The sequence below is a fragment of the Schistocerca gregaria genome, chromosome 8 (genome assembly GCF_023897955.1).
Source record: "Schistocerca gregaria isolate iqSchGreg1 chromosome 8, iqSchGreg1.2, whole genome shotgun sequence".
Taxonomy (NCBI): domain Eukaryota; kingdom Metazoa; phylum Arthropoda; class Insecta; order Orthoptera; family Acrididae; genus Schistocerca; species Schistocerca gregaria.
The window spans coordinates 496,362,033-496,383,702 of NC_064927.1; the positions used below are offsets into that span (position 1 = coordinate 496,362,033).

General features: G+C 42.2%; 1 protein-coding gene across 3 annotated transcripts in view; it reads right to left on the bottom strand.

The window, feature by feature from the left end:
- Positions 1 to 691: 691 nt before the first annotated feature.
- The window catches only part of LOC126284855 (UDP-glucosyltransferase 2-like), a 64,405-nt gene continuing 43,426 nt past the window's right edge, over positions 692 to 21,670 (bottom strand). For all 3 annotated transcript variants that reach the window (XM_049984088.1, XM_049984087.1, XM_049984089.1), the window contains 5 exons: positions 15,430 to 15,667; positions 11,535 to 12,118; positions 7,660 to 7,882; positions 5,262 to 5,481; positions 692 to 1,585 (listed from right to left, as the gene is read on the bottom strand). In XM_049984088.1, coding sequence (XP_049840045.1) covers positions 1,285 to 1,585; positions 5,262 to 5,481; positions 7,660 to 7,882; positions 11,535 to 12,118; positions 15,430 to 15,667 — 1,566 coding nt within the window. In that variant the 3' untranslated portion in view covers positions 692 to 1,284. The remainder of the gene's footprint in view (positions 1,586 to 5,261; positions 5,482 to 7,659; positions 7,883 to 11,534; positions 12,119 to 15,429; positions 15,668 to 21,670) is intronic.

Below are 21,670 nucleotides of genomic sequence, written 5' to 3' on the forward strand. Positions count from 1 at the left end.
TGTTTCCTTACAAGTGACATGCTACAATATGCCCACTCCATTCATCAACAACTGTTTCAAGGTATCTGCTTGCCAATATTGAGCAGTAATAAAGAATAACCGGAGATACAAGGAAGCCTATTGTTACAGACTCAGTAGTTTCTTTTAAACATAAAAACAGTGTGGTTTAACATTTCAATGAAACTGTTTCCACGTAATCTGGATTGTTTTCGTGTAGTTCCTTGAGACAATGGCTTTGAAGTATGCGGGAGCTTATGTTGTAGACTGTAGCACTAACAACTAGCATGAAGAAGACATTCTACTGAGGCTATGCGTGGAGCAAAAGCTCTTCATAGGGGAAAATTTCACAGACAGGCCCGTATCGCAAACGTTACACATCAGGGTCTGTGGTTTCATCCAGGTAAATCTGAAACCGAGTTTGATTTCATTTCTGTTGCTTTTAAGTCAGTTGTATTACCAACTGAGCTAGTTTATCACAGCACAAAACTTTATGACACAGCACTTTTCATGAAAGGTAGTCATTTTTAAAAAAAATAGAAACTCCCCAAAAAACATATACCACAGTCCGCCATTGATATGCGCCCACAGAAATTTTGGAAAGTCGGCGCCCCTGAGATAATGTCATCGTTTTGGTTCCAGCTTAACATCTTTATTTAAGGAAAGACTATATTATTGATAAAAAATGTTGAACTCAATTTCTTCTGGTTGTTGCTTTTCCTACTATGGATATTCCACAAAAAGTGTGACACAGCCTCATTTATGCAGTACAAAAGTATCACTACACACGAACCTTCCATGAATGCCGGTATAAAATAGCATAAAGTATTAATGGTAGACAGAAGTCATTACTTGCTGAAACAGAAGACGTTGTAGTGGAAACAGTCTGTATTGTCAGTGTTTTTCTGTAATATTCTGTTACCACTTTACTATGTTCTTGCTTTTTTTTTGTCAGATGGCAGTTTTTGTTTCAGCTAAAATAAATAAATTACGTTTACAGATATCTTTTTCCGTACAAAACACTCTGAGATTAACATACACCCATACGCAATGCAAAAACTTACATACTGCCCATTACTCTACCGCCCGCCTTCAAGGCTACACGCCAAAATTTGAAGTCAGACGAGGACGCTATGTAGCACATCAGAATTCCAAAATATAGAGTGAGTGTCATTTACTCTGGAACCATACTGCCGGCGTCCTGTGCAGCAAATAAAAGACTAGAGTGCAAACCGTTCTACATCTTGTAAAAGTGTGTCGGGCCCTGGAATCACCAGTCAGTAACTTCTAGTCCCTCTTGGAGCCTTTCTCCTTGTTGAAAGCTGAGCCACTCCTCCTGGAAATAACCCTCGCGGTGGCCTTCGCCGTCACGACTGCTCCTGCTACAGCCGCCGCCGCGCACGCCAGCACGAAGAGGAGGACATCTAGCAGCAGGTGCTGGTACCACGCCAGGTCCAGCGCCGCCGACCGCATGTGGCGCCCCCCTCCGTGCCGCAGTACGTACTCAATAGCATTGACGGCCGTGTCCAGCGGCTTCTCCGGCCGGTCGTGGAACAGTCTGGAGTACTTTTTAGCGTTGTCCATGTAGCTGAAAATTTAATTCAATGCAAATGTTCATTATGCACAATACCGTCAATGAAAAACGAGATAAAATAACGTTATCAATGTATTTTACACAATGTTACACCTTAAAAAAATGTTATGTCGTATTTTTAACCATTTACCAAGTGTAAAAGATTTCTGTAGAGTGTCAAAAGATTATCTACGAAATTGCAAATACAAGAACTCTACTTTGGTTTTCTATTCTCGGATGAGCCATTTCAGTAGAAAAAAAGTACTAAAGTGCGCGTCATTTACGACGGCGGCTGGTTTAGGTTCGTTCTGCACATCTGACGTCACAAAACACAGTCAGCCAATGGAGAGAGAACGACGTTCCCAGATCTCGACTGCAGTGCAGAGCACGGACGAGTGTCTTCAGTTTCAGAAACGTCCAGTCATAAATAAAGTAATTGAACAAATGCAATATCTTGCTAGCAAACTTTCTTTTATAGAAAGTTTGTAAAAAGCATTCTTTATACCAGTTGCTTCATATTCTATTAATTAATTAAACCAAGCAAGCAATAAGCCTCCTAATTCAGGCGATAGCAAGGAAAGGTGTTTGTATCATTCTTACTAACCGCTTTTTCGCAATAAAGAACAGTGGTAATTTTTTATTTCCTATTGTACTTCGACAAAACGTGAATAATTCAGTCACACGAACACTGTTTGTGCATGACATTTTAAAGTCCTCCGGGAGATCTATTGAATGATGAGCTGTGTTAGCGTAATGGTTAAAGTGTATGGCTGCTAAATGAAGGGTTCCGAATTCAAACCTTGTTTTGTGCTTAATACTTTCTTTATTTAAAAACAATATCGCAGTGTCTTACTTCATGAATTTTATTCGTTTGAATGCAATTTTTTGAAATTTCTAGTGACAACTAGAATCGACCATACAGAAAGTATACGCTGTGGACTTTTACCTCTGCAAACTCTTCAAAATTTCGTGAAATGGTTTACTACATCTAATGCTGCACAATAACAGCATTGAAAATCAAAACAAAATTAAGTCATTTATGAAGGGGGGGGGGGGGGGGGAAGGTATCAGTCAAGAAGATGTATAAAAATCAAATTTTTGGGCCAAATAGTTTTTGTGAAATCGAATGATAAAGTGTGCCAAAACAGTCGAAACAACATGTGGCTGCACAGGAGAGCAGTGCAGTGATGACAAAATCGCACAAAGCGTGGAATGCAGGGAGCACGCCTCTGTAGCAGCGAAAGGGTTAATGCGGCCGTGGTGGCTTTACTTCATAAACTGTGCACTTCCCCCTAAACGTAAGTTTGCGAACTATACTATAGCGCTGCTTCTCTTGGTGAGTACAACTGGCAATGCAGCAATCTCCCTCGTCTGGGCGGGCATGTGCGAAGCGCCAAGATAAAAGAATTGAACTATAGCTTTATGTATTATCAATTTTGCACAAGATTTTAAACAAATCTAGTAAGGAAATCTGGTTGTACTAATATATAAATCTTTGAGCTTTTGAACCATCTTTAGAGCTCTTCTACATATCTATAGAGTACATGATCGAATATCTTTGCAAGTATCGATCTTCATCTTTTCTTCCTTCTTCTTGAAAAGTGGTAGTACATTTTTCAGCTTTTTTACTCTCTACAGCTGAGTGTAAGAATGGCAGTTTATGTGCTACTGACATGTGGTGCACACTCAAGTTGTTGTGGTCTTCAGTTGGAAGACTGGCCTGGTGCAGCATTCCACACTGTTTATCCTGTGTAAGCCTCTCCATCTTTCCATAACTGCTACAACTGAAATACATTTCTCGTTGCTTTCTCTGGTCAAGCAGTGGTTTTGTTCTACAACTTTACTCCTCACTCTTCTTTACATTACCATTTGCACCCACCAGCACCTACCTTATTTGGAACAAGCATTATACATTCTTCTTGAAAAGCGAAAGGATTTCGCCTTTCTCGTTTATCTTGTCTACCAGGTGGATTAATTTTGTCATGGTATGTACTCCAAAGGCTTTCAATAACTCTGTAGTAATGCTGTGTACTATAGGTGCCTTCTTTCCATTTAGTTCTTTCTGTGCTGTGTCAAATTTTTCTCAAAATATCATATCTCCCATTTCGTCTCCATCTACTTCCTCTTTCTTATCCATAATATTATCTTCGTTAATTTTATATATCCCATACTATATATTTATTCCATATTTCAGCCTATCCTTTTTTTTAATACTGGCCTGCAAGCTGAACTGGTAATATTGATAGAGGCGCTTTGTTACGGTCAAAATCCACTTTGATTTTCATATAGGCGGTTTCTGCTGTTCTCCTCTAGCCATTCATGGTTTTCCACTCAGCACTTCCTGTCACGCTCATGTTTAGAGGTCTATATTCCCTTTTGCCTGTATCATTTGCTTAATTTTCATTTTTCTCCTTTCGTCATTTAATCTCTTGTGTTATCCAACGATTTATAAATTCTGTATGATCTTCACTATTTCTTCTGTCAAAGCCACTCATTCGTTTTCTAACGTGCTATTTTTCACAGTTTCAGTCAATTAGTGCCTAATGTTCGTTTTGAAACTCTCTCGAAAAATGCTGGTTCTTTCAACTGAGACAAGTACCAACTCTTTAACTTCCTCTTTTTTTTTTCAAGTTCTTCTGTTTTAATCTGCGGTTCATTACCAATAAATTATGGTCAGTGCACATTTACTGCTGGAAATGTTTTGTACCTTAACATCTGGTTCTGAAGTCGCTGTCTTACCATGAGGTTATCTGTTAGAAACTTTTTGATGTCTATATTTCTTCCATAAATGTTAAACTAAATGTTAGCAATGATTGAATAGTGCTCAGTGGAAAAACTCTGGCGCGCAGTTTCCCCTTTCAGTCCATTGACTCAGACCAGGTTCCCCTAGTATTATTACTTCTCTTCTTTTTCTATTATCGAAATACATTTTTATCTCATAATACAGGCTTCCAGTCTCTTTATCATATGTGAAGCTATTAGGAACATAAACTTTTACTACTATAGTGTGTGTTGACTTGCTATCCATCTCCTCTGCGCCAGCATGTTCACTATGTTCCACATAGAAGCTTATCCTCATTCCTATTTTCTTATGCATTATTAGATCACTCTTACATTACTCCTATTTAATATGTGTTGATAAAATTACTTCTACTACTTATTCCAGCCTATTCGTTAACATTTTACTTCAGTCTATGGCTTGAGCTGCTTTGAGCTCCCGGTTGTCAATCACTGACCCTGCTTAACATCTCATACCAGAATATATGCTAGTCTTTACGCACTTCTGTGAGAAAAGATACCAACTTGGCACTCGTTAGTCATGGAGAAAAATATGTTGAATTAAAGTTTGAGGGCCACTGAATAGTTTATTTTTAACGTGGTGTCTCATCTTAGACATAAGTGGAGTCCTGGAGACATATGTAGTTTACCAAAGTTACCAAATGTATCAAATGTATCTGGAGAAATTAATGCAAGGGAAATTTTTTATCATGGTGCACAATAGCAGGTAAATGTATAAAATATTTAATCCATAAACTAAAATTATAATCATCAAATAATATGGTAAGTTGTTTCTTAAGTAAATGTCAATCTGTCCACTTAGATAAATCCAAACAATTTAAACAGAGCTTTATTGCAATAACAGGAATATCATACTTGGATTCCCGTACAAAAATATTCATGTAAATCTTACCTTGGATTTGTGAGCATTTCGTTTACTGCCCATCCCAACGATTCTTCTGTCAAGTTTGAAAATTTGATCATAATTGCATATCCGTTCTCCTGTCCTTTGAGTAGATTTGGTGTTTGGTCTCCAAATATAGGAAATCCAAGCAAAGGAACTCCGTTATAAAGAGATTCTTGCAAACTCATCATGCCACCATGAGTCATGAAGAACTTTAAGTTTTTATGAGCTAAAACATTAACAAAAATCACATTTTGGTAAACATACAGCAACCAGATGTTAACGCTACAAGAGAACGAAAGAATTTAAATTATTTCATAAAGAAAAAATAAACATTTATGCATAGTAGATGAAAAGATGGACTGAAATTTATTTTTGGAAGAATGTAAACAATACAAGTCATTGTATCTGATTGTTTTTAGGATAGTAAAACTTAGTGAAATCTGGAAATGTCTTCCTGATACATACTTGACAATCACACAATAAAAACCATAAACAATTAAGAGATGTCATTAGGTGTTATGAAATCTAATGAATGAAATAATGTATAATCCTTGCACGTTCTGACGTAATACATGAAATAGAAATAAAATTAATCACGCTGCTTTTTCGAGGAAAATATTACAGTCGTAAGCTTTTCTTTACCTTATTAAATATTTTACTTTATAGGAGCAATAACTGTTTTATTATTTTTAACCATTTGGCTTTTACCTACCTAATGAGTTTTTTCGAAGCGTGTTTTAAAACTGGTCTTCAGCAGTCTGCAGGCTTTGTAAAAGTAGCACAATATTTTTCTCTGTATTTTATAACTGATGAAAATGCTATGCAATCGTTTTTTCTTACTCAAGATGACAATCTCTATTAGTGAAAATAAAAATTTGTCCATGAAAACAATCTTTATTATCTATTATGTGAAATGAAAGAAACGATAAATGCGAGAAAAGTAACTGGAAAGCTAAACAATGTGTTTCATCGGATACTAATGCCGCAAAGGGATGTTTCAGTTGTGGATGTGCAGGTGCAGGTGGATAATAGCGTACTTCTTAATTTATGTAATTTCCATTTCGCCCTGTCTGTATATATTTTGATTTTATATGTGTTGATTTTCTTGTGCATAAATTTCCAAAAGGTACCTTCTACTGTGATAAGATACTTTTATGCTAATGTGGACCAAAATCATTTATAAAATCATGATGTAAGTCATAAAAGTTCTATTGTTTTAAAGGAATAATTCGCAAAGCATTTATTAATAGGTAGCTGACTTATCTGTTATTCTTATGGTGGTATATTGCACTTCGCATTACATGCTTCAGACGATTATACAAAAAAATATGATGGAAAAGGATTCGTAAGTGTTAAGCATCCATTCGGAAAATACGTATAAATTATCAGCTTCATATGCTATTAAGCAGTTCAACTTTATATACTACGATAGAATATAACAGGAAAGTTCTGAGCTAAATTTTCATTCACTGCAGATCCAGTTTTTCTTCATCTCTCGCATTAAAAGTTATCAACTTGGAGAAATCAATGATGAGTAACTGTCAGTTTTGTGGTGAAATCATTCGCTTAGTACACAAATGGAATGCTGATGCTCATCCACTCAAAGAGGCAATGCAGTTATTTGTAACAAATATCCCAATTGGAAATATACGATTTTTATTTATTTGAGTGCCTCATCTACAGTTATTATATGGACGTCATACCAAAACTATGCGTCCCCCTCTTTTATTGCAATAACGCCATTACAGACAATACCAAACTGCAAAGTAATGGCCGGCCGTGGTGGCCGAGAGGTTCTAGGCGCTTCAGTCTGGAATCGCGCGACCGCTACGGTCGCAGGTTTGAATCCTGCGTCGGGCATGGATGTGTTTGATGTCCTTAGGTTAGTTAGGTTTAAGTATTTCTAAGTTCTAGGGGACTGATGACCTCAGATGTTAAGTCCCATAGTGCTCAGAGCCATTTGAACCATTTGCAAACTAAGGAGATAATAACAAAGTTTATTTCTTTTCATCAATTTTCGTGTACTACAAAACAGTGCACTGAAAAAGTTAATCGTGGTTTATTTTTGCAAATTGTGTTATTTAAATAGTATATAAACTGATGCGCAATTATATGACACATTTGATTCAAATGTACTTAAGGATTGTGAAGCCTGCCACGAGTAGAATAATGGTTGAATGCACAGAGAGAAATATGTTCCTAAATGACGATGTACTGAGCTCTTTAATCTATGGGTATAAAATTTCGGATGAATAAAGCGATGTCTAAAGAAGTATTGGTAGACTGTTGTGTATCACAGGAAGAAATTTGTGGAGGGTGTGGGGAAGTACTGAACAAAGGAGCAAGCAGTGCTGGGAAGTCTTACATGGCCACTTGATGCTGAACTAGAGGCGCACAGACTTACCGAGTATATCGCTCTGAGGAAACCATTTACCAATCTTAACGTTGGCTGGCATATTGGGGAAAGAGTCCGCTTCAAACTTCCAGAGGACCTTCGTTTTCAGTTTGGAGAATACACTGAAGAAAATGTTCCTGTAGTCCTCCGGAAGGTCCGCGCTTCTTACGTTGCTACCCAGACTGAAGTATATCACACCATCCGTTGCAGCATCCATGAACGTTTGCAGATCCTGAAATTAATACTAGCTCATATCGCTACAGTAGCAGTTTTAATTCTTTTTTTTCGGTTTTGTCGGATACCAGAGAGGTAAATCAATTTTAACATCCATTGGATAATGTAATAATGTGCTTACTACGTAACAAATTCATACTTACTATTTAACGACCAGTAAATGCAGATCGAGCAATTAGTAATGGTTACGTAGAGTGAATATAGCCGTTGTAATAAATAAGTAGAAAAAAGCAGAATTATATAACTCAATTAATCCTACTTAATACTGTGTTAGGTTATTTCTTTGTGGTTACCATGTATGCTGCCGTCTCTAGACTGATTTTTTCGACATACGAGAAAGTAGTTTTGACCAAACTATTTTTATTTTTAGGGTAGTCTGCGAAGACCAGGAAAGCGCTCTCAATGTATTATGGAGTGTAATCGCTAGTCATTCAACTGATATTCTGTTTTACTTTTGCTACAGCTTCTCTCAGAAAGAAGCGAAAATAATTATGCAGAGGTAGAGGATCCTGTAGTGAAGCAATTGTAATAGTGGCTTCTTTCTCGTAGTTATGTGCTTTAGGAAAAAAAGGAACAGGGATGTATAAAGTTTATATTTCGTCAGAAGTACTTATTTTTCGAATAAGATAACAATTTCAATACACTTTGCCAACTTGGTATTAATTATTATTAGTATTTCTCTTCTAAAACAGACTTTTGGTTGTTTTCAATCAGTAGTAATTTTACCGTTGGTATTTGTTCGAACGCCTGGTTAAAGTGAGAGAAACTCACACAGCTATTACTTTGCTAAATAAAAGCAAAAGAATGCATTAGAAGCCTTGCAGCCACATTTTTGTTCTGGGTTTGGATTCTCAAAATCCTGGTGGTGATCCTGCTTCAACTGACCCATTCGCTTCATTTCACTGGAAAGTATTTGGAGGTGAACTTCATCTGTTCAAAAATAGGTGAGCAACACGGTTTACATGAAATTCAAAGAGATCGAAAGGATGATTCAGTAACTTTGCTATAGACATCTGACATGTGAGAGAAAACCAAGTTCTGTCAAGCTTGTTCTGTCTATTGGGCCGAAGTCGTGTGACCTTGCCCATCTAGGAAACGTGTGGAGCAAAACGCAAAGTCAAAATATCTCACTCGACTTAGCACTGTCAGAAATGGAAACTAATCGTGCAAGTTGCAAACAGAGGGAAGACATCATCAGAAGCCTGCAATGATGAGCACATTACGCAGGTACTGTAGGACTCCGTATACCACATAAGGATACGGGTTATTATTTTTACTATGTTACTGCACTTCGTGGATGATGCTGTAGTATACAGAGAAGTTGCAGCATTAGAAAATTGCAGCGAAATACAGGAAGATCTGCAGCGGACAGGCACCTGGTGCAGGGAGTGGCAAATGACCCTTAACATAGACGAATGTAATGTATTGCGAATGCATAGGAAGAAGGATCCTTTATTGTATGATTATATGATAGCGGAACAAACACTTGCAGAAGTTACTTCTGTAAAATATCTGGGAGTATGTGTGCGGAACGATTTGAAGGGGAATGATCATATAAAATTAATTGTTGGTAAGGCGGGTGCCAGGTTGAGATTCACTGGTAGAGTGCTTAGAAACTGTAGCCTACCAACAGAGGAGGTGGCTTACAAAACACTCGTTCGAGCTATACTTGAGTATTGCTCATCAGTGAGGGATCCGTACCAGGTCGGGTTGGCGGAGGAGATAGAGGAGATCCAAAGAAGAGCGGGGCGTTTCGTCAGAGAGTTATTTGGTAAGCGTGATAGCGTAAGGGAGACGTTTAGCAAACTCAAGTGGCAGACTCGGCAAGAGAAGCGCTCTGCATCGCGGTGTAGCTTGCTGTCCAGGTTTCGAGAGGGTGCGTTTCTGGATGAGGTATCGAATATATCGCTTCCCCCTACTTATACCTCCCGAGGAGATCACGAATGTAAAATTAGAGAGATTGGAGCTCGCACGGAGGCTTTCCGGCAGTCGTTCTTCCCGCGAACCATACGCAACTGGAACAAGAGAGGGAGGTAATGACAGTGGCACGTAAAGTGCCCTCCGCCACACACCGTTGGATGGCTTGCGGAGTATAAATGTAGATGTAGATGTAATTTTATATAATCGGTTAATTAAGAAATTGATCCAGTAATTGCATAATTAGATTTTCACTGTAGCTTCCTTAATGCAAAGCTATGAGAAACATGGCAGACAAATCTTACAACGGGAAATCTGGTGTGATATTATTGTGTTATAATGCAGTAAAAAACTAATTTACGAGGAGTGTTAAAGAAGTAATGTAACATTTTTTTCTGAGTGCACGTTGGTTTCATTCAGGATTCCAACACACTGTATCACTCCCCACTCTTCTGGCTAAGAGCCTTATTTTTCCACATAATCTGCGTTCACTGCGACGGCCTTGCACCACTTTGCTGGGAGGGCCTGCACGCCCGCACGCCACCACTCCACTGGTCGACGTCGCGGCCAACGTCTCGCTGCGTCAGTAACCTCCATACCATACAAGCACTGCTTCCCGCAGAATGCATCCTTCTTTGAGCCAGACAGACGTCTGAAGGTGCGAGATCCGGGCTGTGGGGTGGATGTGGAAGAACAATCCAACGGCGTTTTGTGAGCTTGGAACGCACTACCAGGAGACGTCCACTAGAGCAGCGAGACGTTTGACTGGCATGCGTCCATCATCTCGAACGAGAGTGTCCGCACGTTCCAACACTGCAGGGGTCACAGCTGCGTGAAGCCGGCCGGCAGGCGGGAGATAAGTCAGATTTGGTCGACCTTGTAGTGATAATGACAGGAAACTCGCTCAACGACTCACCGTGTTTTTGTCCACTGCCAGATCTCCAAGCGCCTACCAATATCTGCGATACTCTGGTTTTCCTCCAAATGAAATGCAGTGACATCTCTCTTGCCTGGAGTCCTCAGCTCGTGGTTTAGTAGCTAGCATTGTTGCCTCTGGATCACTAGGTTCCAGGTTCGATTCCCGGTCAGGTTGGGGATTTTCTCTGCCCAGGACCTGGGTGTGTTGTCCTCATCATTTCATCGTCATCGTCATCGTTTGTGACAGTGGTAAAACTAGACTCTTGTAAAAATTGGGCTTTGTACGGGGGCTGTTGAGCGCCCCACAAACCAAACATCATAATCATCATCTCTTGCCTGGAACGCACCTCCATTATTGACGCCATTTTGTTGGCTATGTGCCGGACGCGGAGATCGAGAGGTTCTGGGCGCTTCAGACCGGAACCGCGCAACTGCTACGACCGCAGGTTCGAATCCAACCTCGGGCATGGGTGTGTGTGATGTCCTTGGGTTAGTTACGTTTAAGTAATTATAAGTTATACGGGACTGATGACCTCAGGTGTTAAGTCCCATAGTGCTCAGAGCCATTTGAACCACTTTTTGAAGGCTATGTACAGAGGCACCACCTATCGGAACTGTATGAAACTGTAGGTACCGAAGCGGGAATGTTCCTGGATGTCCCACAAGAAATTCCACATTAAATCAAGCGAAATTCGGCGAGAAAGAAAATGTGTCACTTTACTTATTGAACCTCTTCACATAAGACTGAATAACAGACATTTGTATGCGCAACTGTGTGCTATTGTTACAAGAGTGAGACTTCGTACGGAACTTACCTGCGGAAGTTTCTTAGGAGGTTTGATGTGCATCCCCGCAACTTCAACCATGTTTGGCAGCATAGGCTTCACGTGATGGAAGCTGAAGTGCGAGGTGCTTAAGATGAGGGACGTGTTACGCTCCAGGTCGGCCAACGCAGGCATGGTGGGGTCTTTGAAGTGCTCACGGGCTATTTTGTCCATAGACGGGAGGTAAAAGAAGCGGCGGCAGAATCTGTACACGGAGGCGGTGAGGACGTTGTTCGCCCGCTGGAACAGGTTCATGTTTGCGGTGTAGGGCACGGCGGTTTCGGGCACGTAGGCTAAGGGGTAAGGGTTGCCGACCATGTCGTTGATCCAGGAGCTGCCGCCGGCGATGGGCGACGCAGCGACTACCGGCGCTTGGAATTTGTGCGCGAAACCGAGGAGGCAGTCCTGAACGAAGGTCTCGAACACGATGAGGTCGAACTGCCTGTCTTGCGACTGGAGTAAAGTCTGCACTGCCGCGTCCTCCATAATTGTGCGACAATGGCCCACGCTGATGTAGAAAAGAAACATCAGCTGCAGAATAGTCGGAATCTTCTCAAAGACGAGAAAGTTGATTCCTGTAAAGAAGAAAAATATAAATAAGTGGTGTAAATGTTATGACGTGCACAGCTAATGTCAAAAATGGGAAAGATATACCAAGAGCGATTGAATTAGTCCCCTCGACAGTAGCTGACCGTCAACGAAATCTTTTGTCTTTAACACTCTTTGTAGAATAGTGTTATACCAGTAATAAATATAACTAAAAAAATGAATAACATTCACTGGAACTGAGTAAACGTCTTACAAGGGAAGTACCGCAGCCACAATGTCCGAAACCGAAGGGAAATTATCGTAATCTACGAATATGTGTCTGATCAACCGCCCGCGGAATTTTTTTATCTGTAAAAATATGCCTTTGTGTACAATCGATGTTTGAATGTTAGCAGATGTAAGAGACTACAGAAGCACAATTCATTGGTAAAACACTGTACCAAGCAATTATGGCCAGAATATTCATAATGGCCGTAAACGAGGTGTTATTTGGGAAAAAGCCACAGATTTGCTTGAAACAACATACACTGTTTGATCAAATGTATCAGGACAGTGGGAACTGACCAGCAGATGTCACTAGAGGTGGCTCTGGCAGTATGAAGGCAGAAGTAGAAGGGAGGTGGAGGAGAGGGAGGGGTATCGTGTCGTCAGTAGAAAAGCAGTACCGGCAAGAACGGGTCGGTGACCTCCTTAACAGATCCTTGCATCCCTACTAAAACTGCCCAAGCCGACTGTCTATGATGTGCTTTTGAAGTGGAAACGCTAGGGAATATTGGCTGCTAAACAAATACCAGCCAGACCTCATGTGCTGCCCGACACGGATTGTCCAGTATCGTGGGGAGCGGTTGTCAGAACCAGCGTGTAGCTGGCGGAAGGAATCACTAGTGAGTTCCGACACCCTATCAGCCGACAGAGTGACTGGGCTTAGGGTGACAAATACGATGGTCGAGCAGCTCCTCCTAAGTCACACATTTCTGTAGTGTATGGACATTGGGTGGCGGGAAACGAGTGGGGTGACGAATCACACAGTACCTTGTAGCAGTCCGGTGGATGGGTTCGGGTTTCGTGCAGAACGTACCTGCCATCATGTGTAGTGTCGACTGTAAAGTACAGAGGAGATGGTGTTACGGTATGGGAATGTTTTTCATGTTGAGGGAGTGGTCTTCTTATTCCACTTGAGAAAACACTAAATGCGCAACGATATGAATACAATTTACAGGACTCTGTACTGCACGCAATGCATAAGGAACCTGGCCCATAATATTTCCCCGTATACAGAATGTAGATGGCGATATTCGCATCTACAAGGGGCGCTTAACAAGCAACCTAACACATCTTTCTCTGCCAATTTCGATACAAAAACATGCCTAATTCATTGTATGACAGAGCGGAATACTCCCGCTTCAGTTCCTATAGTTTCATGAAGTTCCGATAGGTGGCGGTGCTATACGTGGCCTTCAAAATGACGCCTGTAGAGGAGGTGTGTTCCAAGCAGACAGCTCCCACTGAGTTGCTCTTGGGGGAAACACAGAGCATTGCAGATTTTCATAGTGCTTTGCAGAATGTCTACGGAGAGCCGACAGTGAACAAAAGCACGGCGAGTCGTTGGGCGATGCGCCTATCATCAACGCAAAAAGGTCGCGAAAAGCTGCCCATTATCCAGCGTGCCGGCCGGCTGCAAACAACTATGACTCCTGTAGTGTTGGAACGTGCGGACACTCTCATTCCAGTCTCTGTATGTCCACCTTCTCAGACATGATAGTGGGACTCGGCTGTTCGATACATGATGTCAAATTAAACGCCTTTCAGGCATCTAGTTTCCAAACTTTATTTGGCTACCAGTTTCGGCGATGATGGTTGAAGTGATCGCCAGAGCAAGCAGAAATGTACTAACACCAGTACTGCTGGCCCCTCTTTTGATCAGAACCGAGGTGGAATCTTTCCACACTTCGGTGAGTAGGGCCTGAAGATGGCGTAGTAAATCGCCGAAACTGATAGAAAAATGAAATAAGTTCCGAAACTAGACGGCAGAAAGGTGTTTAATTTGGCATCAATTCTCATTCAAGGTGATCGACGGATCCCAATAAAACAACTCGCTGCACAACTGGATGTCCCTGTTGGTAGTGTTGACAGACTGGTCGACCAGTTGGGGTGCTCAGAGGTGTGTGCCCGCTGGGTTCTTCACCACCCAACAGAAGACCGTAAAGAGCAATGAAGGACCAACTGTGCGGAGTCACTTTCGCGTAATGAAGCTCATTATAATAATTTTTTGTCGAACATCGTCACAGGCGATGACACATGTCTTCATCACTTTGAACCAGAAACAAAATGGCACACCAAGGGCCGGGGGCGGGGGGGGGGGGGGGGGGCGCCAAGAAAAAGTTCAAAGCCACGCTCGCTGTCAAAGTCATGGCGACACTTATGTGTCTGATGTCCTTCTTCATGCTCCAACGACCAACTCTGAAGTGTGTTGTGCAAGGAAATTGAAGAACCTATTTCATAGCGTTCGTCACCACAAACATGCAAACAAACTTCTCTTTCTCCATGAAATGAAATGAAATAAGCGTTTGGCATCATTGGCCAGAGGGCCCCTGACGGGGCAGGTCCGGCCGCCTTGGTGCAGGTCTTATTACATTCGACGCCACATTGGGCGACCTGCGCACCAGAGGGAGATGAAATGATCATAAAGACAACACCAGTCCCTGAGTGGAGAAAATCCCTGACCCAGCCGGGAATCGAAACCAGCCCCTTAGGACGCTGACCACTCAGCTATCAGGGCGAACTCTTTGTTTATGGGAACCCATGGCCTCACAAGAGTCTGCACACCTGAGACAAGCTCACAAATTTTCATTGGGCCATTCTTCTACATCCACCCTGCAGCCTGTATCTTCCATCTCCCGACTTCCATCTGTCTGACACAATGAAGTGTGCACTCCACAGGAAGTGGTTTGTTAGTGATGGGAGGTTACTGATACAGCAAGATATTGGCACCCAAGTCGACCAGTAGAGTGGTAACATTTGGGTATACAGGCCCTCCCAATGAAGCGCCGGAAGGTCGTCGCATTGAACGGAGATTACTTTGAAAGAAAGGGGTTTTGTAGCCGAAAGAGGGACGAATAATGTGGTGTACTGGAATCCTGGTGAAAACAACTTGCTTTCAGAAAACAATGTATTGCATTACTTACTGAACGTCCCTCATATTTTGTGAACTTATACTGAAATGTGAAACATTTACATATCCACCAGTGTACATATTTCGAGGGAGAGTGCATTTCAAGTAAAGAATAATGTAGTAGTTGCAGTAGATCTGTGGGACAGAACATGATCTTGCACGTACTTCTATGATCCATTTGGGGGTCGGCCATTTTGAGGAGCTCCCAGTTCTCGTGGTGTTCCTCGAAGGGCGCCAGCACGGTGAGGTGGTGGCCCCTCCTGCCCAACTGGACCAGCATCTCCCGGAACACGATCCAGTGGCTCCTGCTCTCTGCGGCAAAGATGGCCAGGATGTTGGCGCCGTCTGACGGCGGCACACACCGACACGCCGCTGTCACTAACACCAGTAGCAGGGCCGCAGCCTGCAAACGAGGGCAGAGTGTGGTGCGCGCAAGTTAACTTGGCCCGTGGCCGTCCAGACGACACGGTAAAGGGAGGGGAGAGCGGCAGTGGTGGGGGCTGCACGGCGGGCGGCCGCCGCACGGTAGGGGAGGTGCAGTTCCACACCCCGAATTTACTCACCGACAGAACGTGTAAGCTACAGCTAAGGGGTCTGCAAACAATCACATTAATAAATTATACCAGTGCAACCGGTAAGATTATGAGGGTTGCCCAGAAAGTAATACACCGCATTTTTTTCTTCAACAATTCTTTGTTAAAGATAATGAGAATTACACACACCAAAGAATGGTGTTTTATCTACACACCCTATTTTCCCAGGTTATCTCCATCCCATTCTAAGGCTGTCTTCCAGTGCGAAACAAGGGCGTGTATGACGTGTCTGTACCAATCCTTGTCCTGGTGGCGCAGCCAGTGCTTCACTGTGTGAATCACCTCCTACTCGCCCTCAAACTGACTCCCACGAATGGCATCCTTTAATGGCCCAAACAAATGGAAGTTCGATTGGGTAGGTCACGTGTGTCACGTGTGACAGCCCTGGATCGTCTCTCCGACAGCTGCAAATCGTGGAGCTGCGACGAACCGCCTTCTCATGACCTAACCCTCCGTGTGCAGTGACTAACTGTACTTCTCTCGACAGCAGACGCTCCATAGACTTTGCACAAGCGTTTGTGAGTATTCCCCACAGTTTCTGTCTCTGCAGTGAGAAATTCAAGGACGGTGCGTTGCTTGTAGCGTACATCACCTACAGACGCCATTTTGAACCTCTCCTGCAGCTACGCTATCTCTCGGAAGTGACGCAAACTTGGAGACTTGCCGGCCGCGGTGGCCGAGCGGTTCTAGGCGCTTCAGCCCGGAACCGCGCGACTGCTACTGTCGTAGGTACGAATCCTGCCTTTTTTTTTTGTTCGTTGAATCTGCTCGGGGCGGATGTCGTAAGATATCCGTTTTAAGTTCGTTGGTGATCGATTAACTCAGTTTTTTTTTATTACAGAGTGCAGCTAACCCTCTGAGCTACCTTGCCTGCATTTCTAGGGGACTGATGACCTCCGATGTAGTCCCATAGTGCTCGGAGCCATTTGAACCATTTTGCACTCTGGAGACTTAATATGTAACGTTTCGCATTCGTAGCATTGTTTTCGGCTGAGAAAAAAAATGCGGTGCATTACTTTCTGGGCAACTCTCGTGCATTATCAAAAACACAATGGGTCACAGGATTACCCTTAACTTGCAACGGAATGTGCGATTTATTTCCTCCTGACATCTAAACCTTTTTTCTTTCTCTTACTGAGATATTAAAATTAGCTTCTTTTGCCCAAGTACAGTACAGTTTTCACAATTTCACCTCACTATTAAGCTAATTCTGTTGCATTATTGAAGGACAAGTCAGGTCAATAACTTATGGTTCGCACATGTTCAGTATAGAAATAAAAAAATAATTTGCTGCTTTGTTAAAAACCTTTATTAAATCTCGTTTGTCAGCAGTTGAGGGTGATACGTGGTACTTACCGGAATTAAAGAAAACATAGGAGGGGCGACCCACCAATATAACTTTCTTTTCACACAACCTGTTTATTTAACAATATATACACTGTGTTTTACAGATTATCGAAGCACTAAACCATAAAATTTTCTTTAACAAAAGGAACAAATTTGCAAAATTCTTTTGACCTTAAACCTTAAGTTGAATAAGATTTTAATCTTTGCAAAAGAAATCTGAAGTGGATTATTGCAATACAGCAAAAACAATATAACAATGCTACAAGACGGCTGGACCTGCAGGATGCTCGTTATCGGGTGAAACAGCGGTGTTTACTACTGCGCTGGATAGAGTGTGTCTCATTAAACGCACTTCTGCAACACATGAAAACTATATAAGCACCATTGATGACAAGAGTGGTCCAATTGCTCCCAACAGATGACTTAATTTTTAATTTCAAAGCTGTATGTCGAAAGGTTTGGGGTTAAGATGCACACCTGTGCTTAAAGGTTAAACAGATTAGGAAACAATACGACAATGGTAAGGCGTAATTCAAAGCAACCAACCTCTTAATTTCAATCGGCAACCAAGGTGCGACTGGATCCCAACCCGTCCCTTCTGACAACTTTATTTTGACTAAAGCCCTGGTTCAAAAATGGTTCAAATGGCTCTGAGCACTATGGAACTTAACATCTATGGTCATCAGTCCCCTACAACTTAGAATTACTTAAACCTAACAAACCTAAGGACATCACACAACACCCAGTCATCAGGAGGCAGAGAAAATCCCTGACCCCGCCGGTAATCGAACCCGGGAACCCGTGCATGGGAAGCGAGAACGTTACCGCACGACCACGAGCTGCGGAAAAAAAAGCCCTAGTGACAGTTGGCTGTTAATATTTTCAAAGTGAAACTGACTGACAGTTATCAAGACCGCTCTGAAGGAACGTCTTAAAACATTACTCGTGAATACTTATTACAAGAGAACTCACTCGACAGAAGCACAAGATCCAGCTAAAATACACCAATAATGACCTGGTCTTTCAAACACGGAAGCGAACAGCTTAGTACAACAGGTTGTTCAGATTAAAACTAATGACTGAGAAATGCAATTACAATCACAGAATTGAACCGGTTAACAGCTAAATCTAACCACAAGGCCCCCCTCAGATGTAGTTATAAGTTGGCACAGTGGATAGGCCTTGAAAAAGCCTTCCTAAAAGACAATTTCCATTCCTTCCGAACTGACTATGCGAATGTAGACGAGATGTGGCTCAAATTCAAAGATATAGTAGCAACAGCAATTGAGATATTCATACCTCATAAATTGGTAAGAGATGGAACGGATCCCCCGTGGTACACAAAAAAGGTCCGAACGCTGTTGCAGAGGCAACGGAAAAAGCATGCGAAGTTCAGAAGAACGCGAAATCCTGAAGATGGGCTAAAATTTACAGACGCGCGAAATTTGGCACGTACTTCGATGCGAGATGCCTTTAATAGGTTCCACAACGAAACATTGTCTCGAAATTTGGTAGAAAATCCGAAGAAATTCTCGTCGTATGTAAAGTACACAAGCGGCAAGACGCAGTCAATACCTTCGCTGCGCAGTGCCGATGGTACTGTTATCGACGACTGCGCCGCTAAAGCGGAGTTATTGAACGCAGTTTTCCGAAATTCCTTCACCAGGGAAGACGAATGGAATATTCCAGAATTTGAAACACGAACATCTGCTAGCATGAGTTTCTTAGAAGTAGATACCTTAGGGGTTGCGAAGCAACTCAAATCGCTTGATACGGGCAAGTCTTCAGGTCCAGATTGTATACCGATTAGGTTCCTTTCAGATTACGCTGATACTATAGCTCCCTACTTAGCACTCATATACAACCGCTCGCTCACCGATAGATCTGTACCTACAGATTGGAAAATTGCGCAGGTCGCACCAGTGTTCAAGAAGGGTAGTAGGAGTAATCCATTTAACTACAGACCTATATCATTGACGTCGGTTTGCAGTAGGGTTTTGGAGCATATACTGTATTCAAACATTATGAATCACCTCGAAGGGAACGATCTATTGACACGTAATCAACATGGCTTCAGAAAACATCGCTCTTGTGCAACGCAGCTAGCTCTTTATTCGCACGAAGTAATGGCCGCTATCGACAGGGGATCTCAAGTTGATTCCGTATTTCTAGATTTCCGGAAAGCTTTTGACACCGTTCCTCACAAGCGACTTCTAATCAAGCTGCGGAGCTATGGGGTATCGTCTCAGTTGTGCGACTGGATTCGTGATTTCCTGTCAGGAAGGTCGCAGTTCGTAGTAATAGACGGCAAATCATCGAGTAAAACTGAAGTGATATCAGGTGTTCCCCAGGGAAGCGTCCTGGGACCTCTACTGTTCCTGATCTATGTAAATGACCTGGGTGACAATCTGAGCAGTTCTCTTAGGTTGTTCGCAGATGATGCTGTAATTTACCGTCTAGTAAGGTCATCCGAAGACCAGTATCAGCTGCAAAGCGATTTAGAAAAGATTGCTGTATGGTGTGTCAGGTGGCAGTTGACGCTAAATAACGAAAAGTGTGAGATGATCCACATGAGTTCCAAAAGAAATCCGTTGGAATTCGATTACTCGATAAATAGTACAATTCTCAAGGCTGTCAATTCAACTAAGTACCTGGGTGTTAAAATTACAAACAACTTCAGTTGGAAGGACCACATAGATAATATTGTCGGGAAGGCGAGCCAAAGGTTGCGTTTCATTGGCAGGACACTTAGAAGATGCAACAAGTCCACTAAAGAGACAGCTTACACTACACTCGTTCGTCCTCTGTTAGAATATTGCTGCGCGGTGTGGGATCCTTACCAGGTGGGATTGACGGAGGACATCGAGAGGGTGCAAAGAAGGGCAGCTCGTTTTGTATTATCGCGTTATAGGGGAGAGAGTGTGGCAGATATGATACACGAGTTGGGATGGAAGTCATTACAGCATAGACGTTTTTCGTCGCGGCGAGACCTTTTTACGAAATTTCAGTCACCAACTTTCTCTTCCGAATGCGAAAATATTTTGTTGAGCCCAACCTACATAGGTAGGAATGATCATCAAAATAAAATAAGAGAAATCAGAGCTCGAACAGAAAGGTTTAGGTGTTCGTTTTTCCCGCTCGCTGTTCGGGAGTGGAATAGTAGAGAGATAGTATGATTGTGGTTCGATGAACCCTCTGCCAAGCACTTAAATGTGAATTGCAGAGTAGTCATGTAGATGTAGATGTAGATGTAGAAAAACTGAACACAGATCAATCGAGAAAACAGGAAGAAGTGTGGAACTATGAAAAAAATAAGCAAAATATACAAACTGAGTAGTTCATGCGCAACATAATGAAGGGTAAGGCAACATCAAGGATACTGTGAGCTCAGGAGCGCCGTGGTCCCGTGGTTAGCGTGAGCAGCTGCGGAACGAGATGTCCTTCGTTCAAGTCTTCCCTCGAGTGAAAAGTTTAATTTTTTTTATTTCCAGACAATTATTATCTGTCCGTCCGTCCGTCCAATGCGACTGTGAAACTGTTGCATTCATTTGTTACAGTTTATGTGACAAACTCTTATGTTTTCATCACTTTTTTGAGAGTGATTGTCACATCCACAAGGAAACCTAAATCGGGAAAGGTCGAAGAATCTTTTTACTCATTCGCCAAGTGTACAAGTTAGGTGGGTCGGCAGCACATTCCTGTCATGTGACGCATATGCTGTCACCAGTGTCGTATAGAATATATCAGACGTGTTTTCCTGTGGAGGAATCGGTTGACCTATGACCTTGCAATCAAATGTTTACGGTTCCCATTGGAGAGGCACATCCTTTCGTCTACTAATCGCACGGTTTTGCAGTGCGGTCACAAAACACAGACACTAAACATATTACAGTGAACAGAAACTTCAATGAACGAACGGACCAATCATAACTTTGCGGAAAAAAAAGAAAGTAACATTTTCACTCGAGGGAAGACTTGAGCCAAAGACCTCTCGTTCCGCAGCTGCTCACGCTGACCACATTACCCTTGATTATGTTGCGCATGGACTACTCAGTTTGTATATTTTGCTTATTTTTTTCATAGTTCCACACAACTTCTTCCTGTTTTCTCGATTGATCTGTGTTCAGTTTTTCAGGGCCTATCCACTGTACCAACTTATAACTAAATCTGAGGGGGGGTGCGATGGAGAGGTTCCGTTGTTAGTACAATAGTTGTGGCAGTATTTACGACCAAGAGCTGATTAACTGAAACATTAATGAACGGGTAGAAACCAGAAAAGAAAGGCAATATAATAGCGGGACAAATTTTCAAACGACAACTAGTGTCTTAGTACAATACTACGGCCTACATTTACGAAAAAGAGCCGACCGGGTGAATCTCTGAGGTTGGGTACAAACCATAAAATAATAAGGAGGGCCGGTAGACAATGCATCAATCACCACGAGGCACGAGGATTACAGAATATT